The 18,961-nt window shown below is 49.4% G+C and overlaps 1 protein-coding gene across 1 annotated transcript; it reads left to right on the top strand.

Moving 5' to 3' along the window:
- Nucleotides 1-4: 4 nt before the first annotated feature.
- poe (E3 ubiquitin-protein ligase-like protein poe) lies at nucleotides 5-18,226 on the top strand. The gene is made up of 15 exons (XM_030385487.2): nucleotides 5-415; nucleotides 587-681; nucleotides 1,248-1,672; nucleotides 1,833-4,011; nucleotides 4,085-4,600; nucleotides 4,661-7,248; nucleotides 7,315-10,712; nucleotides 10,827-11,031; nucleotides 11,092-11,784; nucleotides 11,841-12,602; nucleotides 12,664-13,571; nucleotides 13,631-14,110; nucleotides 14,194-16,240; nucleotides 16,307-17,903; nucleotides 17,978-18,226. The coding sequence occupies exons 1-15, from the start codon at nucleotides 297-299 to the stop codon at nucleotides 18,058-18,060; spliced, it is 16,095 nt and encodes a 5,364-aa protein (XP_030241347.1). The 5' UTR covers nucleotides 5-296; the 3' UTR covers nucleotides 18,061-18,226.
- The last annotated feature ends 735 nt before the right edge of the window (nucleotides 18,227-18,961 follow it).

The following is an 18,961-nucleotide window of genomic DNA, read 5'->3' as shown; positions in this document are numbered from 1 at the left end:
TTTTATCTAATGTACTTACATAAATTTAACATTTAATTTTTGTGGAAATTTGCAAATCTGTTAGCCAACACTTACCTATCAGCTGTGCGCGAAAGGTGTGTCACACACAAGTCTCCAAAAATTATACGTCTTCCATTTTCGTTATATACGTAAACAAAGAATACGCCACAACAAAGTACCGCTAAACGTCCACCAAAGCAAGCGCACCGCTGACAATCGCAAAAGCAATCGAACTTTAACAAGAAGAAGACGACTACGAGAAAAGAAAAAAGAAAAGGGACGTCAAAGTTAGAAAAATGTCGGCGCACAGCGGAGGTACGGATTGGAATTCGGTTGTAAAACCGCTTTTATCAAACCGTACAAGCGCTTTAAACAAAAATGAAATATCAAATTTACTAAAAGCAATTACCAAATGGTGAGTACATATGAAATTAATATCTAAAAACAAAATTTGATGGCCAAATGGCGCAGTTGAAAAATTGTCTGCAAGGTGACTTGCAAATTAAATATGGCGACCCGCTATGACGAAACTTTTGTAAGTTTGCAAACAAATGCAATATATATTTTGAACTCATTTTTTTTGCAGTGAACATGAGTTTTTCGATGATGAAAGTAATTATACACAATTCTACACGGCATTTGCGGCTCTGGCAGCCGACAAGCTAATGCAAATTAAGTCGAGTAAGTATCGCCCTCTTTTGTCTTTCTTTCCGTAGTGATTTTTTGTACTATTCGGCCTGCAACAAAAGAGAATATGCTAGAGAAAAAGCAATAATATACGCATGACTAATGCAGATTGCTTTTATTTTAGTCTGTTCTATGTGAATACGTATGTGGCGTATTGTTAATTTATATGTGATACCTGCGTGGAATATATGTATGTATGTATGTACATATCTAATATGTGCATGCACACAAACACATGCATATGTACATTTATTCACACATATGTACATACATACATATATACGCACAGCTGTGGTCTCAAAAATAGATGTGCTACTGATTGAATACAATATTGAATATTGAACACAAAAATGTAATACGCTCAATATAATGTTAATAATTATATAGGTTGTATTAATATACATTGAACCTTTCAAATTTAAAATATTAAGTTTATTAAAAGTATTTTTATGACCGCATCAGAAGAAAAGTCAGGTCGCAGCTGGAATAGTATCTACTACATAAATATTTGAAGCTTAACTTATGTATTTATTTTTGCTCTATATACATCTTTCTCTTAGTATGCCAGACACAAATTTCCCAATTGCACGATGCCAGCGCAGTGCTCATACGTTTCATACTCTTCCGACTGCCAAAGGTGTCTGTGTATGAGATTAAATGGCTGCTGGGCGCATTGAAAATGTTATGCGAGGGTCGCGAGAGCGTTACCCAAGCTGCGGGCTCCCCTACACAATTTGACTATAATGCGGTGGCGGCTGTCTTAAAAAGCGCCAAATATCCAGAATCGAACAGCAAGAGCATCGGCGGCAGCAGCAGCTCCAGCGTTGCTAGTAGCGCTACTGGCACTGAAAAGGAATCACCCAAATCGGAGATAAAACGTTCCCGTTCAGATCTTTCGACGGTTATATTGCAACAGCTATTGGCCCCCCTAGAGCCTGGCAAAATGACCTGGGTGCCATTGAGCGAGGAGATCAGCGATTGCACAGTAAGCAAGAGTCCAATGATATTTTATTCTTGCATATGTACATATTTAGTGCAGTACAACCATATATCTGCGTTTGTATTGACTTTTTGTATAAAAAATTCGTCGACTTTGGTTAGTGTCCAATTTGATATATATTTCTAATGCTTATTCTCTATGATAGGAACAACTGCTGGCCGCTAATGTTGAATACTTCCAAGAACAGAACGGCGTGGACACCTTACTTGACGTCGGAATTTGTTTGCCCATACTTAATCGTTATCGCTCGAAATATCAGGAGGCAATTATGGGTGGCAAGGCATTATATTTGCCGCTGACCCAAGTGGAGGCTAGCACGGTCAAATCGGCCATGGCCCATATGCTAACCGATCTGTCCATATTGGGGCAGGCGCATTCGCTAATTGCACTGCAGCCGCTGACTCCGAGCCGCATTGAAAAGCTATCGATGTGCGGCATTGCGGCATTGTACAATGCCGTACTCACCTCTATAGCAGCCAGTGTTCTGAGCATGTGCCAGGCCAGTGGCGGTTCACAGAAGCAACCGCCAGCTGCTGCGGCAACAACTAGCCAGGGCAGCGGCAACAACAGTAATGTTTCAACTGGGGCCAAAGATCACGACGATTTCGAGGAACAGGCCTGCACGATCGTAAACAAAGCGCTAGAGATTTACACAAGCATTGGAGAGATGTTTAAGGCATCCGCACGCATGCATGTCTATCAGAATCATTTGTGTTATGGCTCCTGGCTTCTTATTAGTGGCATTCAAGGCGCCATGGGCGCATCGGGAAGCAGCACCAGTAACAGCAGCAACAGCGGCTCATCAACGGGTAAAAGTGCAGCCAGCACTGCCGAATCAAATGTCACACCCAGTACGCCCATAGCGCGTGTTAATTTGTTCAAGGTGCAGCAAGGATTTGGCGAGCTGAATGCAGCCATTGCCAATCATAGCATTAAACTGCTCTCAGAGCTTATAGATGACCTAAAAATTGAATCAGCTTGCGGCTCGGCCAGCAGCACCGGAGCCATCACCTGCTTGGACGTGGAGCCAGCACAATTTGATATATTGCAAAATTACACAGCTTTGCAGCGCATAGTGCGTGTCTTGAACACGGCAACATTGCATCAACTATTCACCTTCTTGGCCACTGTGGCATATCGGAAGGCATGCACCTTAAAGCGTGCCAGTGCCAAAGATCGCACCGAATGTGAACCAATTAGCTACTCGGACTCAACGACCTATTTCAATGATTCCCTCTCGTGTTCGGACAACTCGGAAGAGGATGACAGCGAAAGCTATTTGGGCCATTGGTTTAAAGAGACGCTATCGCCCGAAACTCATGATGATAATGCCAATGCATGCTCTCAGGAGCGCAGCGGAGAACAAAAATCTGCACTAGTGCCCAGGCTGGATGAACCACATGAATATCTGGATTTGGCTGCAGATATATTCTGTTTCCTGGACCAGTTCCTGGCCAATCGACATGCGTACATGCAGCGCTATGTGAAGGCAGGCGTCAGTGATCAGCAAATGCTGCTCATGGCGAATATTATCAAGGACTTTGATCGTGATGTTATGCGTCAGGAGGCCGGGGGCAATTCAAGTGGCGCTGGTGGTGGCGGTGAAGGCAATTGCTCCAATTGGCAATCGGCGATGATTCGGTTTTCGGGCGCTGCCGGACGTTATATACACAACTTGATCTCGACATCGTTGCTCTCGGAGCAGTTGCAATCGAATCTGCTGCAACATTTGGCCATTTCACCATGGTCCACAGATACCAACAGTTGGCCCCTGCAAGTCTATCCCAGCACTTTGTCCGTGCTGGTGCAGATTCTTTTGTTGAAGCCTACGCAGGAGAAGGAGGCGGCGTGTTTGTCTGTCTGGCATCGTCTCATTAATACGCTGGTCGAGGGCGTTTGCTCGTCTGCTAATGCCAGCGATACTGACTACGAGGACTTGAATATTGAACACGCTCAGCTTTTGCTCTTCCTCTTTCACTCTCTAAATCTGATGCAGAAGAAATCGATATTGCTGCTCACTGCTGGAGGTGTCATTCGCTGTGCCGATGTCTGTCGCGGCATCAGTGCGGAGCGTCCTGTTCGCAATAGCCAAATGATGCTACTCTCGCGGCTGCTGCTCTTCCTCGAGTATCTCATGAAGCATTTGTATAATGCGCCCCCCGAGCTGCTCGATCAGGTGCGCTGGAATCTGTTTAGTGTAAGCACCATGCCGGATACGCAAAAAATTACGGACTTACTGAATAGTCGAACCAAACTGACATCCTATTGCCGCCAGGATATTGAGGAAAGGTTCCGCAATTCCACTGTGGGCGATATGAACTCAAGTAAGTTTCACTTCAAATTAATAACAATAGAAAATGTATAGCTAATATAACTAATATATTCTCATTCTTATAGGCATTCGTCCCACTTTTTACTCTTTGGTCACCGGTGATTCTTCGAAACCTTATTGGGCCCAGGAATTCAAATTGGATGGCTTAGCTTGGAATTTTATATTATGCACGCCGGATAAGCTCAAGTATCCATTGCTAGTGGATGCACTCATTGATATATTGGCCATTACGGATATGTCTGCTTTTACCAAGGATAAGGACAATCTACATAATCTCTGCGCCATGCAGTACTGCTTTAGCATTGCCTGGAAGCTACTGCTTGGCTTGCCGCCATCCACATCTCACGTGGAGTCGCTTAAAACGGAGCGTGTGCCCAATTTACACTCATTACTCTGGAGCATACGCTGCCCATTGGCCAGCTCGCACTATCTGGTGGTCAACAGCCTCATCAAACAGGGCATGTACACCCAGTACGCGGAGTCTTTGTGGGCGCAGGTGGGCGATCGCACAGCAGATATACGCTACAGCCTTAAGCAGACAACGCTGGGCGTCGAAGTCTTCAACCAGCAACTAAGCAAGGGTATATTAATATTATATTATATTTATTAATAATATTTCATATATTTCATTTACTGCTTAGCTTCACCGAATCCTCGTCTATCTGATTTAATCCTCTTCGATGCACTCATTGCTCACATGCAGGCTGTGGCATGGGCAGACAAGGAAGGCTACAAACTACACCGCAAGGAGAGCGACAGCGACAGCATTACTTCAGAGAGTCGCGAACGTGAGAATTCGAGCGTAGCCACCGATCCGGAGGTTTACTCCTCGAGCGAGTCCATCGACGAGCAGCAATCGAAGCTAACAGAGGACAGCATACTCACGCCAGGTGAACTGCTCGAGCGCACAAAGTTGAGCAACGAGCTGCTGGTCAAACTCATGGAGTCGTACTCACTACTCTCGAATATTGTGAAGGCTCAGATGCTGAAACAGCTGTCCAGCAGCACACCGGAGCAGGCTCTCAATCTGATCGTGCCTGTGGTGAGCGATAAGCCAGCCATTATGCTGGAGCTTCACGCTGCCTTCCTCAAGCTGCTGCCCAACGAGGATAAGCAGCTCATAGCGAATGAGTGGCCCAAGTGTCTGTTAGTCAACGACGATGCCTTCAATGGCAAACAGCATCCTGTGGAACCGTACACATTGAATGTGATAGATGCACACATCACAGAGCTAACCAAATCCTCGACTTACACCACGCTTCATACGCTGAAACATTGCTTGAAGTCCATTTTGCATCTGATTGAGCTTCTATTGTCCTTCTGCACGAACTTTGGAGATGTGGAAGCGCAGCTGAAGCCGATGCTCATTGCCTCCATGATGGACATGCGCACCGATTACCTGCAGAGCCAGAGCGAGCAGTGCCTGCGCGAGATTCTGCATGGCCTGACCAACGAGGCGCATAAGCAGCTGCTCTTCGAGCATATGATCGGACACTGTTATCACATGCTGATTGACTTTGCTGCCGAGCTGAAACAGCCCGCGACTGGAGCTGTTGTTGCGGAGCAGGAACAGCGCGCTGTCTTCAATGAATCCATGTTGTTTGCCGTTCTGAAGACAATGATCAAAATGCTGGATGTGCCCACCGCTGTGCAGGCGATGCGGCAGTTCTTTAAGGAGCAGCGTGCTGGTAGCTTGACCACATTATTACTCTCCTTTACGGGCACTACCTTGCCCTTGAGCTATGCGCGCAAGATGCTGCAGTTTGTGGAGCGTCTGTTCGAGCATGCAGCTGGACCGGATGCACATTTTCTGCACGAGGAATTGGTTGAATGCTTTGGTGAACTGGCAAACGTGGATGTGGCCCGCCTCAAGCTGTGGCTGGCCCACATCATCTATGGGCCAAATGTGGTGGCCAACAATAGCAGCTGCGAGGCCTCGTGCAAGCTCCTGACCAGCGTGATTCAGCCCTCGAGCAGCTCCAGCAGCAACGCCCAAACACCAACGAATATGGCTACAGTATCGGCCATGCCGAGTATTTCGGATCAGCTGGATGCCATGGATATAGATTTTGATTGTGGAGGTGCCGGCAATGCAGCGCCGAATACATCTCAGATTTTGAGTCTGTGGCAGGGCAATAATCAGCCCAACAATCAATCGGAGGATTCATCGCAGGCATGCGATCAACAGAACAACGGAACCCAGCCCCGCAATGGAGCTTTATTGCTGAGCTTTGTGAAGTCGCTGGTGCGCGAGCAGCCAGCAGCGGCACAGTTGGCTCCGCCCCTGTTCCAGGCCCTGCTGCAGTTGGGACAGACATTGATAACGCCGCCGCAGGATGGATGCGATTTTGCTGATGTGCTGCAGATCATGATAACGCTAGCTGATGCATCGCCGGCACGTGGACATGTGGCGCTGTTCAATACCACGTTGCTCTGGCTGGAGTTGGCCAAGCTGGAGCTGGCCAAGCTGCAGTTGCGCCATGCTGAGAACGTGAGTGCTCTGCTGCGTTACCTGAGCGAACTGCTGCAAGGCATTGGCTATCGAGGCAGTCGGCAACACATGCCCCCGTGGGATGATGAGCTGCAATCAGACATCGATGAGCTATACGATGAACTTGTCGATGAGCAGCAGGAACAGGACTCACTGCTAGACGACTCCGATGAGGATACGCTCAACAATAAACTATGCACATTTTCGCAAACACAGAAGGAGTTTATGAACCAGCATTGGTATCATTGTCACACCTGCAACATGATCAACACCGTGGGTGTTTGCTCCGTCTGCGCCCGCGTCTGCCACAAAGGTCACGATGTCAGCTACGCCAAGTATGGAAATTTCTTCTGTGACTGTGGCGCTAAGGAGGATGGCTCGTGTCAAGCTTTGAGTCGCCGTCAGCCCACTAGCGGCTGCGATTCACGCGATGGCTATGTCTCGGCTCATATGAGCCTCTTGGCGGCGGGCAAGAAGCTCCAGTCGCCGCCCACACAGATACGCAAAGATTCACTGAGCAATGAGCGCATCGCGTTGCTGGGCAAGCTGCTGGAGCCGCATCGTGAGGCACTGCAGCATCCGGATCAATGGCTGCTCGTTGTGCGCTGCATTCTCGAGTACTTTGATGTTCTGATGCCTTCCATACGGGAGAATTGCACGCTCTACTCGATTGTGGGCTGTCACAAGCGTGCAACAGTTGCACTGGAGCGACTGCATCAACTGGATCAGAGTTTCCAGGTGAGTAATATATGATAATTTGAATATGAATCCGTATTCATAACATCCTCCTCTCATTAATTTCAGATCACTGATCAGCTAATGTTTGCTACTCTGGGATCCCAGGAGGGCGCTTTTGAGAACGTGCGCATGAACTACTCGGGCGATCAGGGACAGACCATTAAGCATCTGATATCGTCGGGTGTCGTGAGACGCGTCGCCTTCTGCTGTCTGTCCTCGCCACATGGCAGACGTCAGCAACTAGCCGTATCTCATGAGAAGGGAAAGGTGACCATTTTGCAGCTGTCTGCTCTGCTAAAGCAAGCGGATGCCTCGAAGCGCAAGCTCACGCTCACACAGCTCAGCTCGGCGCCCATTGCGTGCACCGTGCTCTCGCTAGCCGCCAATCCCTGTAACGAGGACTGCTTGGCCGTCTGTGGCTTGAAGGAGTGCCATGTGCTGACCTTCTCCAGCAGCGGCAGCACCAATGAGCACATTGTTGTTACACCCCAATTGGACAACGGAAATTACATCAAGAAGGCTGTCTGGCTGCCGGGCTCCCAAACGTTGCTCGCGTTGGTGACCTCGGATTATGTGAAGATCTACGACCTGGCCGTGGACACATACAGCCCAAAGTACTACTACCTTGTGGCGGTTGGAAAGATACGGGACTGCACTTTCATCTATCAGGAGGGCGCCTACTATATGCTGACCTTCGCCAGCAGTGGCTATATCTATTACCAGACCCTGGACGAACAGAGTCTGGCCGTGCACGGAGATTTCTATGTGACTAATACACTGGAGTTGAGCCATCACCATATCAAGGATGTGAATGGACAGGTTGGCGGCGGCGGCGTCTCCATCTATTATTCACACTCGCTTCAATTGCTCTTCTACAGCTACGCATCGGGCCGTAGCTTTGTATCTCCTTTGACAAATGTCAATCAAGGCGTTAAGGGCATCTACCATCTGGATACGAATTCGGCTGTTAGCAAATCCTCTTCGAAAGGCCCATTGCAGCCACTGGTTCAGTGGACTGAAGTAGCCGGCCATCCCGGACTTATATACGCTAACATGCAAACGTCTAACAATCCAATCATATTGATGCTTACCCCGGAATTGATATACATGCAGGAGATCAAGGCTCAGTCGGCCAAGTCACGCATCATGGATGTGGTCGGCATACGTCACTCTGTGGCCGGCACAGAGAAGACAACGCTGCTACTGCTCTGCGAGGATGGCAGCCTGCGCATATTCTCTGCCCAGCCGGAGTTGACCAGCTTTTGGCTATCGCCACGCGTCCAGCCGCTGGGCAATCAGCTCTACTCAGCCACGTTGCTGGCCAAAAGTGCCAGCTCTCTGTCCGCTGGCAGTCCGAAGTTGAGCAAGCCCAACAAGTTGCCACGTAAATCGGGTGGTGGTGTTGGAGGTGGCGTCGCTGGTGGCCAGCAGAAACAGTTGACGTCGGGTGGAGTGCCCGTTTTTCCCATTGACTTCTTCGAGCACTGCAACATGCTGGCCGACGTGGAATTCGGTGGAAATGATCTGCTTCAGATATACAATAAGCAAAAGCTAAAGACTCGTCTCTTCTCCACGGGCATGTTTGTGGCCAGTACTCGAGCCAATGGATTCACGCTGGAGGTGCTGAACAATGATCCGAATGTGGTTATCGTTGGCATACGCGTCCTGCTGGGCACACAGGACGCTCAGCGAGCTCCGCAGTCGGTGACCATATTGGGCAGGACTATTCCGACGCCCGTGCGACGCGCCCGCTGGTTCGATATACCACTGACGCGTGAGGAGATGCTACAGTCGGATAAGGTGCTGAAGGTGTGCTTTTCCAAGTCACAGGATCCGGAACATGTAACCCTGCTCGATTGCATTGAGGTATATGGCAAGTCCAAGGAGCTCGTCGGCTGGCCAGACGATAGCGAGGAGCTGCCGGCTACAGCAGGCGGCGCCAGTGCGGCCACAGCGGTTGCCTCGCCGGCCAGCTCGGCCAACTTTGGTGAGGGCTTCAATTGCATCACTCAACTGGACCGCATGTGCACCCACCTGCTCGAGGTGCTCGACTGTGCCCTGCACTTGCTCGGCAACGGAGGCGCCGTGGCTGTGGCTATGCGCCAGAAGGCGGTCAAGACAGCCAGCGCCTTGTTGCTGCTGCCCACACCGAATCCCGTGCAGACCCAGGCTCGTTATGTGCTGGCCACTCTGTACGGCAGTCGTGGCTCGTATCATGCCTACAAGGATAGTGTTTTACTGCAATTCGTGCACAGCGAACTGCAGGCAATGCTGCCGAAGCTAACCCAACTGGACACGTTGCTGGATATCGATCCGGAGGCATTTTACCGCCTTATACTGCTCGTCCGTGGCATCGCCAATGCCCGGCCGCAGTCGCTGGCCAAGATCTGCGCCGAGTGTAACTACGACATTGTGCCCGCTCTGATGGCCATTGTGTTGGAGCTGCATAAGGTCACCTCAGCTCTGGACGAGCCAACGAATATCGTGCGACGCGGTCTATGCCAGCCGGAGACGATTGTCCACTGCCTGGTGGAGATCATGTATGGATTTGCCCTGGCCGATGCCAGTCAAGTTGGCCGCATGACCAAGTACTTCATTGACCTGCTCAAGCATGATGCGAGCGTCATTAGCCACAGTGCCAAGGAAGCGCTCATCCTACTGCTCAGTCCACGCATCAAGCGTAGGAAGGTGGCCATTGCGACGACGCCGCCAGCCTGTTCCACACCCACGCCATCGGCTTCGGCCATCAGCAGCAGTAATTTGAGTGCTTTGCAGGGTGCCGCTTCGCAGGCGGCCAGTGACATAATTGAGGAGGCAGCTGCAGCTGCTGTGGATGCATCCGCTGTGGTTGGTGGTGAGGCCAACGCACTGCTCGAGGCGGATCCACCAGGCGTTAATCAGCAACAACAACAACTGCAGCAGCAGCTGCTCAATCTGGAAGCGTTAATGGGCGGTGGCTTTCCGCGCCCGCTCGGTCTGCCCGAAGATGCCGACGACGAGGCAATTATGGATATCGCCATTGCGCTGAGCCTGCAGCAACATGGCGGCGATGCGAATGCACTGCAATCCCTGCAACAGGGCTTGGCCAACCTGCAGGGCATACGCCTGGCAGCAGCGGCTACTGCAAATGCAGCGGCTAGTGGCGATACAGCTGGATCGGATGATGATGAAGGCTCCAATGTGGCCACCGATGGGTCTACGCTGCGCACCTCGCCCGCCGAGCCAGCGGGCAGCGGTGGCTCCGAGAGCGGCGGCAGTGGGGTCGAAAGCATTGGCGGCACTTCGGCGCGCAGCAGCAATTTTGGTGATCACGCTAATGCCTCGCCGCCGCGCCAGAGCAAGGATCAGGAGCAGGAACAGCCGGGCACAAGCAGCGGCTGTGTCGCAGCATTGAGCGCCATGAGCAGCAGCGAGGACAACGAGATCAACGAGGATGAGAAGCTGAGCAAGCTACACGATTTGAGGTGAGTCTAGGAAGCTTTAGTCTCTTCTTATATTATAAGTCGTGACAGTCTCCATAAATTATATAAAATTTATCTATAATCTAACTAATAATTCAACGATTCAATTATTATCAGGATTGCTGTGCTGGAGAGCATTATCGAGCACGTGAGCACATTCGATATGTGCAATGGCCTGCAGGCCATACCGCTTATTCAGGTGATTTTGATGCTGACCACAGACTTGAATGGCAACAATGAAAGGGATCAGCAGGTGCTGCATGATCTGCTCAGCGCGCTTGTTGACTACGTCGAGATTGGCAAGCGGGGCGTGGCCACCAAGGTAAGTAAATTCTGATATAATAATATGCCAGACTCCTTTTACAAATGCCTCCGCTTGCAGATGGAAACCAAGTGTCCGGGCAATGAGGTACGTCTCGCACTACTTTCGCTGTTTGGTGTTATGATGGGCAAGACCAAGTCGAAGCAAACGGGCACCACTTCGCCGCCACATCAGTTCAAGGATAACAGTTCTTTTGTGGCCAGCACCACGGCGAATGTGTTGAGCAAACGAGGTGCATTTGTCTATGCACTTGAGGCACTCAATACACTGTTGGTGCACTGGAAGCAAGTGCTGGGCGATCCCTATGCTGCCGGCGGCTCTGGCATCGCCCAGCCGGTTGGAGGCAATGCCAGCGGATCGGGCACAGCAGGACAGCTACTGAAGCCCATTAAGCACGGACCTAAGCCGGATATATCGATTTTGATACCGCATAACTATTTGAAAAACTATCCGGACATATTTGAGTCATACGATGCGCTGCTCACCGAAATTATTGTGCGTCTGCCCTATCAAATTCTGCGTCTGAGCAGCGCCCATCCCGATAACTATGACAGCGGCTTCTGTGAGGCGATGACCTTTACACTCTGCGAATATATGATGCTCAATCTGAATGCGCTGCTGCGTCGCCAGGTGCGCAAGCTGCTGATGTACATCTGTGGCAGCAAGGAGAAGTTCCGCATGTACCGAGACGGACATTCCTTAGATGCACATTTCCGTGTGGTGAAACGCGTCTGCAACATTGTGAGCACAAAGGTAAGCGGTATAATTTCTGTATAAGCTATATCTAATGCTATCTTAACCTATTCCAGAACGGTGCTCCTTATAATGCCAATCCGCCCATGCTCAGCTATGATGCCTTGGTGGAGCTAACCGAACATTTGCGCACCTGTCAAGAGATTAGCCAAATGCGCACCGGCAACTGGCAAAAGTTCTGTGTGGTTCATGAGGATGCCTTGGCCATGCTAATGGAGATTGCCTGCTATCAGCTAGACGATGGCGTCTCACCCATTATTATACAACTACTACAAGCTGCCGTTTGCAATATACCACAGGCCATGGCTGGCGTCAAACAGCAGCAGCAGCAATCGCAGCCAGTCTCCACCAGCAGCAAGCTGCGCGGTGAGCGTGAGAAGAGCGAGGATACGGATACTGCATACTACTCGAAATTCGATCCGGCTCAGTGCAGCACATTTGTCCATCAGATCTTTCGCTATGCCAGCGATGCGCTCATCATACGCTTTGTGCGCATCTTCTTGCTGGAGAACAATGTGAGTCAGTTGCGCTGGCAGGCGCACTCCTTTATGACGGGTCTCTTCGAGCACGCGAACGAACGTCAGCGCGAGAAGTTGTTGAACATCTTCTGGAATCTGTGGCCTTTGGTGCCAAGCTATGGTCGCCGAACCGCTCAATTTGTGGATCTACTGGGATATCTAACGTTGAGCACTAGGAGCATTACGGATCGTTTGCCGGAGTTTGTGTCTCGAGCAGTTGAGGTGCTGCGGCAACAAAATGAGCTGCTCTGCAAGCATCCAAATGCACCCATCTATACCACACTGGAGTCCATATTGCAGGTGAGTTTGTAATCAAATACATCAAAGCGAACGTGGAAAATTAATCAATGTCTTATTTCAGGTTAATGGCTACTACCTCGAGTCAGAGCCCTGTCTGGTATGCAACAACCCCGAAGTGCCCATGGCCAACATAAAGCTGCCATCGGTCAAGTCGGACTCTAAATATACAACCACTACCATGATCTATAAACTGGTGCAGTGTCACACCATCTCGAAGTTGATTGTGCGCATTGCCGATCTCAAGCGCTCAAAGATGGTGCGCACTATCAACGTGTACTACAACAATCGCAGTGTGCAGGCCGTCGTCGAGCTTAAGAATCGTCCAGCGCTGTGGCACAAGGCTCGCTCCGTCTCGCTGCAATCGGGGCAAACGGAGCTCAAGATTGATTTCCCTCTGCCAATCACTGCGTGTAATCTGATGATCGAATTTGCGGACTTTTACGAGACGGTCAGCGGTTCCAGTGAGAATCTGCAGTGTCCACGCTGCAGTGCTGCGGTGCCGGCGTATCCAGGAGTCTGTGGCAATTGTGGTGAGAACGTGTTCCAATGCCACAAGTGCCGTGCCATCAACTACGACGAGAAGGATCCATTCTTGTGCCACTCCTGTGGTTTCTGTAAGTATGCCAAATTTGACTTTAGCATGTATGCGCGGGTCTGTTGCGCTGTGGATCCGATCGAGTCGGCCGAGGATCGTGCGAAGACCGTACAGCTAATACATAGCTCGCTGGAGCGCGCCGATCGCATCTATCGCCAGCTGCTGACCAACAAACAGATGCTCGAGCTACTCATCCAAAAGGTGGCCGAGCATCGCAGCAGCGATCGCCTAGTCGAGGACAATATGGGCAGTGTGCATAGCACCTCGCAGGTAAACAAGATCATCCAGCTACTCGCCCAGAAATATTGTGTGGAGTCGCGCACCAGCTTCGAAGAGCTCAGCAAGATTGTACAGAAGGTTAAGGCCTGTCGCAGGTGAGTTTGCTATCGATATTTAATATATAAACCATATAATGATAATCGATTTCCTTCAGTGAACTGGTTGCCTATGACCGTCAACAACAGGATCAGCCGGCGGCTAGCATGCCGTCTGGCATTGAAGCCAATCACACTACAAATCGTTGCTATGGCTGCGCCTTGGCCTCCACGGAACAGTGTCTGACCCTCCTGCGGGCTATGGCCTACAACTACGATTGTCGTGTGGGCCTGTATAGCCAGGGCTTGGTCAGTGAGTTGGCCGAGCATAATTTGCGACGCGGCACTCCGCAAATCCAGGAAGAGGTGCGCAATCTGCTGGTTGTGTTGACCAAAGACAATGCCGAGGCGTGCATGCATCTGCTGCAGCTGGTCACGACGCGTGTCAAGAATGCCCTAATGGGCGCTATACCTTTGATCAGTTTGGAGGCGGCTGTGCATCAGGAAATGACGTTGCTGGAGGTGCTGCTCGGGCAGGATGATGTCTGCTGGGAGTACAAGCTGAAGGTTATCTTTGAGCTATTCATTAGCAACTGTCGGTGGGTGAACGAAGAGATTATGGAATTCATCTATTCCAGTTTAAATTATGTATTACATTACAAATTATCTCTCTCTCTTTCAGTCTGCCTCGTGGTCCTGTGACATCCGTGCTGCATCCTTGCTTGCGCATCATGCAGAACTTGATTTGCCCTGCATTGCCTAGCACTGGCAACAAGAACAACAACAACAACAATCAGCCACAGCAGCAACAGCAGCAGCAGCCGCAACAACAACAACAGCAGCAACAACAGCAGCCATTGGGTCCAACGGAGCTGTGCAGCATTAAGCTACTGGACGGCAACACCATTGATTATCGCGCCTGGCTTAGCTGCGATCGTAATCATGATTATAACGCTTGGTGCAGTCGCATGCCCGCAAACAAATATCAACGGCAGGAAGGTGGTAAACAGCCGCAGCGCAGCAGCAGCAACAACAACACCAGCAACAAGCAGCAGTCTCAGGTGGGCGATGCACCATCTAAGGCCGGACGTCGTGCTGAGGTCCGTGCCGCCTTCTTGAGCGAGAAGTATGGACATCGCTGGCGTCAACAGGTGCTGGACAAGGAGAAAGTGATCAAGCCGCTGGTATTCAATGCCAAGTGGATTCAGCCTCTGCTCTTCAATGCCAATTCTAGATTCGGTCGCCAGTTGGCCTGCTCGCTGCTTAGCGGCCTGTGCCGTACCGATGAACGGAAGCAGCAGGCGCTCAATATGCTCACAGGCTTCCTGCGACATGTTGGCGAAGCAGGCGAGGCCAGTGCCGAGTACTTAAACTTGTATCGCAGTGTAGCCACTGAGACGCCTTGGCTGCAGTATCTGGTGCTGCGCGGAGTTCTGGGCGAAATCTCGCAGCTTTTGGCGGTGGAAATTGGCAAAATACATCGCATGGAGGAGCATTCATTGTCCTCGGATCTCTCACTGGGCTATGCGTTGCGTCAGTATGTGGAGCTACTCTGGTTGTTCCTGGAGTGTCCCAACATTCGGCGCACCTACAAGACTCGTCTGTTGGGTCCCGTGTTAGAGAGCTATCTGGCTTTGCGCAGCCTGGTTGTGCAGCGTACACGCTTGATCGACGATGCCCAGGAGAAGCTCTTGGAAATGCTTGAGGAGATGACGAGCGGCACTGAGGAGGAGACGCGCGCTTTTATGGAAATTCTGATTGACACCGTAGAAAAGACTCGCATGAATGATATCAAGACACCGGTGTTCATATTCGAACGTCTCTACTCGATAATACATCCCGAGGAGCACGATGAGAGCGAGTTCTACATGACGCTGGAGAAGGATCCACAGCAGGAAGATTTCCTGCAGGGACGCATGCTTGGCAATCCATACCCCTCCAGCGAGGTGGGTTTGGGTCCGCTGATGCGTGATGTCAAAAATAAAATCTGTACTGACTGTGAACTTATCGCTCTACTGGAGGACGACAATGGCATGGAGCTGTTAGTGAACAACAAGATAATCAGCTTGGATCTGCCTGTAAAGGATGTCTACAAGAAGGTGTGGCTAGCCGAGGGTGGGGATCGTGATGCCATGCGCATTGTGTACCGCATGCGCGGCCTCTTGGGCGATGCCACCGAGGAGTTTGTGGAGACGCTGAACAACAAGAGCCAAGAGCAGGTGGACACCGAACAGCTGTACCGCATGGCCAACGTGCTGGCCGATTGCAATGGGCTGCGTGTGATGCTCGAGCGGATTGGCAGCCTGCAGCGCATCTCGCGCCAACGCGAACTGATTCAAGTGCTGCTCAAGCTGTTCCTCATCTGTGTGAAGGTGCGTCGCTGCCAGGAGGTGCTCTGCCAGCCCGAGGTGGGCGCCATCAATACACTGCTAAAGGTGCTCCAAATGTGCTTGCAATCGGAAAACGATTCCATACAGTCGGCTGTAACCGAGCAGCTGCTCGAAATTATGGAGACCATACTGTCCAAGGCGGCCAGTGACACGCTCGACTCTTTTCTGCAGTTCTCGCTAACCTTTGGCGGGCCCGAGTATGTGAGCGCTCTGATCTCCTGCACCGACTGCCCGAATGTGCGCAATAATCCATCAGTGCTGCGTCATCTCATACGTGTCCTGGCGGCTCTCGTCTACGGCAACGAGGTCAAAATGGCGCTGCTCTGCGAGCACTTCAAGGTAGGTTCTGTCCTTGGTTGTCTCCTACTCAATTGTATAATTGTAATTCCTGTTTCATTACTGCAGCACACTCTTGACTTCAATCGCTTTGACAACGAGCGCACCACCGAGGAGGAATTCAAATTGGAGCTATTCTGCGTGCTAACAAACCAAATTGAGCACAATTGCATTGGCGGCACTCTGAAGGACTATATCGTTAGTCTGGGCATTGTGGAGAGCGCTTTGGCTTATATCACGGAGCATGCACCATGCGTTAAGCCCACATTGCTGCGCACGGACTCCGATGAGCTTAAGGAGTTCATTTCGCGCCCGAGCTTGAAATACATTTTGCGCTTCCTCACCGGCCTGGCCAATCATCATGAGGCCACCCAGCTGGCCATTAGCAAGGACATTATACCGATTATACATCGCCTGGAGCAGGTTTCTAGCGATGAGCATGTCGGCAGTTTGGCCGAAAATCTGCTCGAAGCGCTCAGCACAGATGCGGCAACGGCATCGCGTGTCCAACAGGTGCGCGACTTTACACGTGCCGAGAAGAAACGTCTGGCAATGGCGACGCGTGAGAAACAACTGGATGCCCTGGGCATGCGAACCAATGAAAAGGGTCAGGTGACGGCCAAGGGTTCCATACTGCAGAAGATCGAGAAGCTGCGCGACGAGACAGGACTCACCTGCTTCATTTGTCGTGAGGGCTACGCCTGCCAGCCAGAGAAGGTGCTGGGCATCTATACATTCACCAAACGCTGCAATGTCGAGGAATTTGAATTAAAGTCACGCAAGACAATTGGCTACACCACCGTGACGCACTTCAATGTGGTGCACGTGGACTGTCATACATCAGCCATACGCTTGACGCGCGGTCGCGATGAATGGGAGCGTGCAAGCCTGCAAAATGCCAATACTCGTTGCAACGGACTGCTCCCACTCTGGGGTCCGGCTGTCGGGGAGGCAGCCTTCTCTGGCTGCATGACGCGACACAGCAGCTACATGCAGGAGAGCACTCAGCGCTGCGACATCTCGTACACGAGCAGTGTGCACGATCTGAAGCTGTTGCTGGTGCGTTTTGCATGGGAGCGTAGCTTCCATGACGACGCTGGCGGCGGTGGTCCACAATCAAATATGCACTTTGTGCCGTACCTGCTTTTCTATGCAGTTTATTTGCTGCTCTCCTCGCGCTCCGCAGCCCGTGACAGCAAAACATTGCTTAACTATTTGACAGCTGCGCCATCGGAAAAGTGGCTTGAATGTGGCTATGAGGTGGATGGACCGCTCTACATGTTGACCATATCGTTGTCGCTGCACAGTCGTGAATTGTGGAACAAGTACAAGCTGGCGCACCTGAAGCGTCTGGTGGCTGTGGCCCAGGCACGTCACGTTTCACCGTCGGTGTTGTGCAAGGCGTTGCTATCGCCGGCAGATCGACAGGCCAAAGAATATAGTGTATATAAGCCGTTCCTTATGATGTGGGCACTTGTCGATATGATCTACAATACGCTCTTTAAGACGGTGAGCACCGTCAAGGAGGAGGACTGGCCCACATCCCTATTTGAATACATACGCAAGAACGACGAGGCCATGCTTAAGTCAACGGATAGCATACTGCAAACGCTGACGGATGAGTTTTTGCCGTGCACCTCGTTTGCCGAGTTCTGTGATGTGGCAGGTAAGTTGGCATTCCCCAAGAATAATCCACTTATCAAATATTCAATTCATAAACATCACATCCTTTTTTCCTAGGTCTTCTCAATCTAATCGAGCAGCCAGATAACTTCATTGAAGATGTGCTAGGCACCTTGCCCACCACAACCAGCTCTAGTTAATTTTAAATGCAGTTCTCATCATATTTAAATGGATGCCGATTGAACACAAAATAGGGTTCAATTTTTGCTATCCACTAATTAGCATATATCTATGCATAAACTTATATATTTATCACCTAAAAACTATTTAATCAATAAAATTATTTGTTTGCACAATGAAAGAAAATGGACACAGAACGACTTTTTTATATGAATTATCATCATAACTTTATTTTGAAACACGAAAAACGAAAACTAATCGGTATAAAAATACATATACATATATATAAATACAAAATAATACACAATATATCCGTAATATATAATAATTAAATATATATATTGCAAAATGGGAGACGTACGTTGGTACAAAATAATTCGTATGTAAATATCATCAGTATAATTACAATTTCAGTTCTAAAAATTTCACTACATTTTTTTCTTTAACGCAAATATAAAAATAATTAAAAAAAATTAAATAAAAACAAAATACAATAGTCGCTCTGATATGAATACGAAAAAAGACATACATTTTATTCTATTTAAAAATATACAATATATGTTTGTATATTTGTCAATTTCTAAAAAGTTTTGTCGAGCGACTACCGTATATATTTACATAAAAAAATATATATATATAAAACAATAAAAAAATGAGAGTTACAAATTTAAAGCTGTGTAGTAAGATTAATTTTTTACAACCTTTTGGTCACAGTTTTTTTTTTTCTTTTGTTTTTTGTTCGATAGTGTAATTTTTAAGGATGAAAAACTATAGCAAATCACTGAGTTAATATTTTGTTCGATAGTTTGATGTGTTTAAACATAACGAGTGTATAGTAGTAGAGATTGCTGGATAGAGAGTAAGTAAAATACATTGTTTTATTGTTTCTTAATTTAATAGGTACACATGTGCAAAAAGTGC

The sequence above is a fragment of the Drosophila navojoa genome, chromosome 3, assembly GCF_054131105.1.
Source record: "Drosophila navojoa isolate 15081-1374.11 chromosome 3, UAZ_NAV_1.0, whole genome shotgun sequence".
Lineage (NCBI taxonomy): Eukaryota > Metazoa > Arthropoda > Insecta > Diptera > Drosophilidae > Drosophila > Drosophila navojoa.
Note: the sequence above shows the minus strand (reverse complement) of the source record. Positions and strands in the feature narration are given on the sequence as shown.